This window comes from Notothenia coriiceps, unplaced genomic scaffold (assembly GCF_000735185.1).
Source record: "Notothenia coriiceps isolate Sejong01 unplaced genomic scaffold, NC01 NC01_scaffold00025582, whole genome shotgun sequence".
NCBI lineage: Eukaryota > Metazoa > Chordata > Actinopteri > Perciformes > Nototheniidae > Notothenia > Notothenia coriiceps.
This window is the reverse complement of record NW_011358283.1, coordinates 1140-9571: the sequence shown is the minus strand read 5'-3', so window position 1 is coordinate 9571 and position 8432 is coordinate 1140. Positions and strand designations below refer to the sequence as shown.

The window sequence follows — 8432 nt, the reverse complement described above, 5'->3', positions numbered from 1 at the left end:
GATACGGCTGATACTTGACGATCTGGCGGAGAAAGGTTGTGGAGCCTCCGTTGATATGCCGTTGTAAATGGCTTTATGGAAAGCAGGTGTGTAGTCGGGGAGGGTGCACATGGCTTTATGGAAAGCAGGTGTGTAGTCGGGGAGGGTGCACAGCTGATTGCAGCAGGTGAGTGGAGGTTGAGCCGGGAGCCAGGAGTGACAGCCACCACGCACACACAAACAACACAGACAGGGGGAAACAAACAAACACAAAGGAGACGGCTGGAGCAGTACAGCCACCACAGCGTTACCTAATGCAACTCCACACTACGTCTTAAGGTGCTGTGTACCGGAGGGGAGAGAGAGAGAGAGCAGCGAGTAGTGCTGCAGGGAGGTGGATGCACAACGCACCCAGGAACGAACGCTAGCTCCGGTCCTTTTTACTGTGGATTCGATGTCCTGACAGGCTGGTATTTGTGCAACATGCACAAACACAATACTGCACCATGATTACAAATGGTGAAATACAATGTAAAACTACCAAAAAATACCAGCTCACTAAAACACAACCGCTCAACTCAACGCAACTACTAACCTTTGTGATGTAATATGACGCGTTTGACGTATGACCTTTAACACATTTCAAAATTGCTCCTTTCCCTCTGAATTCCTGCCCTTATGTCTCGTAAAACATATCAAATCCTACATTCACTTTTTAAATTGTAATTTTCAAGCAAGTTTAAGCATAAATGTAGAAAAAAAAAAAACCTGCAAGATGCTCTTTAAGGGCCTACACAGTTGTTATGCTATACCACATTGCCCTTCACTGCATGAGCTGCACTAAACTACATTTTAGCATTTAAAATACCTAGCCATTCTTTTGCGGTTATTTTGGTGAAAGTAACTCAAAAGTAGTGTAACTCATTACATTTCAGAGACACTAATATTGTAATGTAACTTATTACTTTAAAAAGACAGTAATAAGTCATATGTAATATATTACATTTTGGAAGTAACTTGCCCAACACTGCTTATTTGTGAGCTGCAAACAGATGAAGCTATTGAGTTATGAAGGCATTTTAAATACCAATGTTATTATCATAGTATGACTTAATCCTTTCCAGAACACTACAATAAAATCAAACCCATTCGATTATTACTTACTACAGTCTGTTAATGACTGCAGTGTGTATGTGCGTGAGCGTGCGTGCGCATGTGTGTGTATGTGTGTGCGCGTGCAGTAGTGCTCCCCCTGCCGGTCGGTGTGCTAACGCACAGTGACGTCGACATCATCCTCATTAGCATCCCCCATCCTTCCCACAGAGCCGCTGGTCTGTTTACAGGTCACTCCGCTAAACGGAGAAGACATTTCTGGCTGTAGGTGAGTCCAAACCAATGACTGTATAATATAAAGGTCCGAACATCGGTACTTACTCTTTTCATTTGGGTAACAGAACATTTTAAACTGAATGAAAGGCAGCCTTGTAATCTACATCTGAAGCTAAAGCTAGCAGCAGCTAATCTGTATTGTTAACAGTTAGCAGCGCTCCGTATGATGATCAGTAATATTTATATATCAAATAGTCACTTCTGAATTTGAGCTCGTTTTTGTTGCCTACTGTGAGACACTCATCTTGCGTTTGTTGTTGAAGTGGTATCCCCATTGCTAGTTAGTCTACATAGCTAATGTGTAAGCATCCATTATCGGACACTGCTGACGGGTTGCTTTACTTTCCCCCATTTTCTGCCAAAATGTTGCTCACAGCCACATTGAGCCACCCCACAGTGGTATATTAGACTTTAAAATGTTTTCGGGATATTATATGGAGCTGGCCTAATCTATGTCCGCCGACAACGCGCATCTTTGTCCAGACAAGCTAACTAAGCACTAGCAGAGATTGAGCAGCTATAGCGCTCATTTTATGTTGTTGGTGGTTGCCGGTTCATTAATATAAGATAGTTTGGACACAATCACCCAATGTCAAAGACTGTTTGGCTTCAAGCGGGCCTTACAGTGGTTCTTTTGCGGGTTATCAGTAGTCAGCATCACCACATCATCTCACACCCTGCCCCTGGGTGCGGTGTCAGCTCCGCCCAGCTGCCATCATCATCCCCGGCAGGAAAACATGCCTGAGCCTCTCACACACAGTAAACATAGCATCGATCATAACAAGCAGCCTATAGCATCATTTTTATTTATATTGCAGTTGCGACCAAATTGAAGGGAATAATCATTATTGCATATATTTTCAAGTTAATAATCACTATTAAAATGGTGGTTTGTGTGTGTGCGTTTCCTTAATACATTTAAAAGTTTCAATTTGTAGGCCGTAACATCTCTGCAGCACCACAATTCTTAGTTGGAATAGTATTTGCCTTTTAAAAAAAAATAAGATTACTCTGGTCAAAATTGTGATTCCGACAAATTTAGATTAAACACCCAGCCACTGTTTACACCATGATTTAAGCATATTGAGTCCGGGAAACCCTGAATCTCCGGCACTTGGTTTTATTTATATGGACACAGAGTAGTAGATAATGGCATGCATCTCTTCCTGCTTTTGATATATTCACCATGCTATCTAATTATCTACCTTATGGAGCTCACAGTGTTCTTCTATCTCTTTTACAGTGGACAGTGGATCTGCAGCCCTGCATACTAAACAGGAGAACAAGCTTTTCATCATGAACTGCGATATAGATGGTACGCCGGCTTACATGCAACTTTGTAAACAACTATACATGTCCCATCATGTTTTAATAATGAGACAATGAGTTTTAAGTTTATGTGGAAAGCATGTTTCTATTTGCAGGAGACATGGAGAACCAGGTGGAGATGGAGGAGAAGACGAGGTTAATTAATCAAGTTTTGGAACTTCAGCACACTCTCGAAGGTAACACACACACAACTTGGATATAGTACTGTGCTAATGCACTTAACTGCACCTGTCCCTCCATCTCCTTTCCCCATTCACAAACACATGAATACGATTTTGATTGAGGATATATTTCACTTAAACTTAACCTCTTTTTAATGTGTATGGTATCCACAAATGTAGGCAGAATTTGTGGACAAATTAGATTAGTTTCAGGCCTAACTACACCAGAAGAGTCTGCTCATACATTCTTCTGTGTCTGATGTTTTTGTTACTCGCCATCAATGTTATATCTGCAAATTCATGTTATCCAAACAGCAGATATAAACAGAGAGAACACAGCTAGACATTTGTGGAAGAAAGGCGCTGGCAGTGCGCTGAACAGAGTTTCTTCCAAAAACCCGTCTTTTTTATTGTTTCGATGACAGCAATATCTTAACAACTGTGGTTGTATGACAGATACGCATCACCCCATTTGAATTTTGTTAACAAACTTTTGGTCTTTGTTATGACAGTTTCCGTCTGACAGACACGGCCAAAAACAAGCTTTGCCTTAAAGGTCTACACGGACATTTCTGGCACTTTTCTAGATATTGGAAATATTTTCATCTCGAAGTAGCTGCCTTTGATGTTCTCATTGTAATGAATGGAAAAAAAACACCCAGGCTGCCTTAACATGACAAGCGGTAAAACGGCTCTGGTGTGGCCTAACATTTCTAAGGAGAGAGCTGTGCTGCCCCACTAGTGGGAAGCACTCAACGTTCAAATTTCAACTTTAGCTTTGTTTACCGCTGACTTTTCGACTCGCATCCAATCAGTATGTAGCGGCGAAAAGGAGGTAACTGTAGAATTGAACATAGCTGGCTATTTACACCGCAAGGCTCTGCTCCAAACCTCGCAGTGAGCAAAGATCAAATAGTGTATCATGTGAATGCAGCCTAAGTGTAGCCTAATCTCATTTTGCAACTGTGCCCCGATACTGGATTTGTTAAATACTCAAATTTCAACGTATTAAAAGGAAGCATTTCCGAACTACTCGATACAGCCCTGGTTTTAGCTTCCATTTCTTCCTTTTTTTTGTTCCAGACCTTTCAGCGCGGGTGGACGCAGTCAAGGAGGAGAACCTGAAGTTAAAGTCTGAGAACCAGGTGCTGGGTCAGTACATAGAGAACCTCATGTCTGCCTCCAGCGTGTTCCAGACCACCGACACCAAGAGCAAACGGAAGTGAGGAAAAGAAAGGGACCCGCCATCCAGGCATGGAGAGGGATTTGCTTTTCTCAGCAGACCTGGGCGTTTCTTCGGTAATCGCATAATCAGAAATATGAACTTTCCCTTCCTGCTGACTAAACAAATCAATCTAATGTTAGTCTTGCCCAGGTCTGTTTTGCAGCAGCTTCCTCTCCACACTACAGACAAGGTAGACATCACCCTTTAATCAGCAACACTAAAACAGAACTATGTAAATAAAGTGGTTGAGGGTCATTTGTACCTTGAGTCTCTTCTTAACATTCTCTGTCGAAGTCGTATCTGTAAAATAATTCTTAGCTCTGCTTTATCTGCTTTGTTTTCCATAAATATTTCAAATACTGCTCCTCATTTCAATTATTTATTTTTGTACATTTTTCTTTATGTCAGCGCTAGTCCCGGATGCAAGCATGACTATTACTGTTAAAAAAAGCTGGCAAACTGGACAGTATTAGGGAGGATATAAGATGTAACTGGATCGCATGTAGGAGTTATTTAAAATGCATCTTATGATGTCATTAAATCAACAATCCCTAAATAACGAAGTGTACAAATAACCTTTTAACAATGTGGATAGTAGATAACAATGCAAATAAAAATCAGAGAAACTAAAAGGTGTAAACCGTTTTTAGTTGCAAGTGTATGCAATATTTTAATCACGATACATGATTTCCATTCTGTACTTACAAGTATTTGCGACCCTTTTCAGTTTATCATGTCATGTGGTGTAAATTGTAATGTAAGCGTGATAAAGGAAATGATCGGGTCATAAATGGTTTCATTTGTGTTCTTACTCTGTGGGAGGAGGGGACTAAATAGGCCAGATGACACAAGGAGGAGGAGACAGGCAGGAAGGGAGCAGTTGAGTGGCCTTGAGTGCTATTGATTCACTCAGCCTGGAATACACCGGCTGCTAGAGGAGGGGTATGACTGTAAAATGTGCTGATGTGCTCAGAGTACAGTAGAGGAGGGTGTGTTCTCAAACTCCTGCTAGCTCAGGGGATGAGGGTGGAAGAATTAATCTGAAGAATTGTTCCTCTTACAAAAAAAAAGTCTGATAATATCTGGAAACCAGTTATCCATGTTCAAATGTGGAAGTCTTAATACAGGATGCTATAAACATTGTATATGCTTGTAATTTTTTAAGGTTATTTTGATAACAGTTGTACAGTCTTTTATTTATTTGCTGGCATGTTATTTTTCCCACATAACCACCTTTGCCTTTTAGACATTTGTTTAATAAAAACCTAATATCACTCCTTTCTCTGAGTCTTTTTTCACCTGTACAGCTTTATATAGGACATATCCTGCTTATTCTTTTAGGTGCTTTTTTGAATTTTGTGCTGCTAATGTGACATGTTTAAAAAACCTTTTTTCTAGATTTTAGCCTTCGCAGACCATTTACATGCACAAACCTATTCAACTCACTACAGGAAAGGGAAAACCCCAAAAAGCATAATAGGGCCTCTTTAAAATAGTCTTCAAAAATCAAGAGAAAATAAATCTGAATTGCTCAAATAAAATATGCCCTTTTTCATCATTTGTATTCAATATTTTTATTTCCAAGAGCAATGTACAATTTGCAAACAAATGTAAACAGGGATATCTGCCATAATGTGGCAAGAGCATGAACTACAAAAGCTAGAGACAATAATATAAAACAAAAATAAATTAGCATCAATGTTTTCCCCAGGCAACAATCTGGGGTGTGAACTGATATTCTGCGAAAGCAATGCTGTGTACTGACAGATTGAGACGTGTTTTCACAGGTTTAATATATCCAGCTGTTTGATGTAGAAACAGTCTTATTGATAACTGATGGCCAAGGCATTCAGTGTTTTGTTTTTCTAATCAGGTAAAGCATTTCAAATAGGTCTAGGTTCAGAATAAGCACACCAGTGGCGTATCATATTCAAGAAAACTGCCTTAAATCGCTGGAAACCCTGCATTATTAAAACTGAATTCATACCAGCATAAAACATACAGATAGGACCAGCTGTGATAATCCTCCATTGATAAATGATAAAAGTAAATGATGCTCCTTACAAACTAGCTAAAATCTAAAACAGAACGTGGAGTTTAATTGAGGTTAACTTTTAAACCTAAACTGTGTCTCTTCCCCCCCCCCCGGACTGTCAAAACCCGAAGGAACTTTATTCTCGAATTCAAGGACATGAAAAATAACTAACTTGTGATATGCTGTGTAATGGAAGGAACAAGTGGAGTGGACAGCTTTTGTTTGGGGGGGGGGGATTTTTTTTTAGGCTAGCAATGGCTTAGAGAAGAGAAGATGGAAAAAAGGAAAGCTCAGGAAAGAAGAGGAACAACATCTAGAACGAGCAGAATCTCCAAAAGATTCTTCTCATAGTTCGATAAGCAGGCAAGAGGGGGGAGTCGAAACAAGACGGGGGAGGATGCAGGATGTGGTTTGGGAGACACTGCCCTGTGAGCGGGCAGCTGGAGGGGGGGGGGACTGCAGGCTACCAGGTGGTGTGGAGGAAACGCATGCTGCTCCACTCAGAGGAGGCGGAGCAGCAGCGGCAGCAAAGACGGCCTTTCAACCTCCTCCGCTTTGGGGGGGAGAAAGGAGATAGTGTAGACGTGGGGGGGTTCACCTCTTCAGTCTTTTCGTACCCTCCTCTTCCTCACGGCTTGTTTGTGGCTCTCCTCGGTGACGTGTCCTCCCTCCTTCTGAAGCAGAGCACAATTGGTATTCAATTAAAAGCGAGAAATTAAAGGTGAATTTTATGGATGAGATATAAGAACCCACTCTCGCTATTGCCACATGACCAATATGTTAATGAAAGTGCAGCGTTATCTGGACACGTCATCAGGGGATTTCAAACCTTTTTACATTATACTTCGCTGACGCATTCAATCCAGAGTGACTCAACAATAAGTGCTATCAGCCATGATAGTCTAGTTGCCAGCTCAGAGTTCTATTGTGAACCGTTTATGTTGAGTACCCCAACGTTTTATGTTAGAAATGTACAGTACGGGTCCCCAGCACTTGGACATTTACGAATGCTAATTTGCATATGTTGGGCAATTTGCACTATTAGCATGAGATGCATTGATTAGCAAATGCAAACAATAGCAACAAAAATTGCTTTGACGATTTGGGACATTTTAGAGTGATTTTGGGGGTTATGGAGGATGTAAAATCACTGACATTTTCAGGATAAAATAATTGGCTAACAGAAAGTGAATTGAATTTTGAGTTACATTTGAACGTTTTAGGGGACTCATAACTGCCATCACTCCAACATTTTCCAAATCGGCCAATCAATTTGTTTAGCTCGTGTCATATGCTAATTGATTAAACTTATGCTAATAGTACAAATTGCCCAACATATGCAAATTAGCATTCGGGAATGTCCAAGTGCTGGGGACCCGTACTGTACATTTCTAACATAAAACTTCGGGGTACTCAACATCTCAGGGTTCACACCTGTGGGTTTTTAGTTTTTAAATGAGCAAAGTACTACATTATTTCTTTCTGTGTTTTAATGACCACAGGTGTAGTTCAAAGAGGTGTAGCTGTCAGCTGTCCTGATATCAATGGGGAGATCGTTCCACCATTTAGGCGCCAGGATAAGGAACAGGCGTGTTTTAAATGAGGTAGAATGTAGAATGAAATGCATGTTCCTCCAATGAAAATGAAAACAAGAGTAGCCTGACTGTGCCCATTTCTCACTAGGACAAGGACACAGTGCCAGAGACAGAAATTAGTCTAAACAGAATACTACTGTACAGTGTGATGTCTAACATTGAGTGTGAGAACCTAAATAAATATATTAATGTGTGGCATTTATGGGTCCATGAAGGGATTTGCATCCAACATTGTAGCAACTTTATAAAACACTGTATTCAGGGTCTTGCAGTGATGATTTTAAGCCCAAGTTAGTGTAGCAAGGGTTTCCTTGACCAAAAGCACTATTTTGTATGCAGAATATCGCAGAAAAAAAGATCTGTGGTTAACACATGCTTATATATACTTACACATATTGTTCGGCTGGATCATTTCCACATATTAACAACACTGTGATTTCTTAAGCGTTAAAAACATTAGGCTTTAGACTAGGAACTACATCACGGTGGCATGGCTGCGCATCACCACTGCTTAGCAAAATGTGGCTAACCACAAACATGTTCAAAGACCAATGACTTCAGAAGAAGGAACTGGAAGTTTTGATATTCATATATTATTTTGAACTAATTTCAAGGTTTTAGGACTCATTCCGGCAATAGTCTATTGTAAGAGCCAATTAGGCACATTATTTGATGGTAATGAATTATGGTTTTGTGAGCCAGTTGAATATTCTTTAATT

The 8432-nt window shown here is 40.4% G+C and overlaps 1 protein-coding gene across 2 annotated transcripts; it reads left to right on the top strand.

Moving 5' to 3' along the window:
• Positions 1–1251: 1251 nt before the first annotated feature.
• LOC104956214 (short coiled-coil protein A) lies at positions 1252–5360 on the top strand. Of its 2 annotated transcripts, none has more exons than XM_010783685.1 (4): positions 1252–1360; positions 2612–2683; positions 2793–2873; positions 3942–5360. In XM_010783685.1, the coding sequence occupies exons 2-4, from the start codon at positions 2665–2667 to the stop codon at positions 4082–4084; spliced, it is 243 nt and encodes an 80-aa protein (XP_010781987.1). In that variant the 5' UTR covers positions 1252–1360; positions 2612–2664; the 3' UTR covers positions 4085–5360. The 2 variants fall into 2 exon arrangements, with proteins under 2 accessions (XP_010781987.1, XP_010781988.1); XM_010783686.1 differs by having other exon boundaries at positions 1257–1356.
• The last annotated feature ends 3072 nt before the right edge of the window (positions 5361–8432 follow it).

Coding starts and splice junctions, on each gene's coding strand:
- LOC104956214 (XM_010783685.1), top strand. Junction 2,874..3,941: donor ACTTCAGCACACTCTCGAAG/GTAACACACACA, acceptor TTTTTGTTCCAG/ACCTTTCAGCGCGGGTGGAC.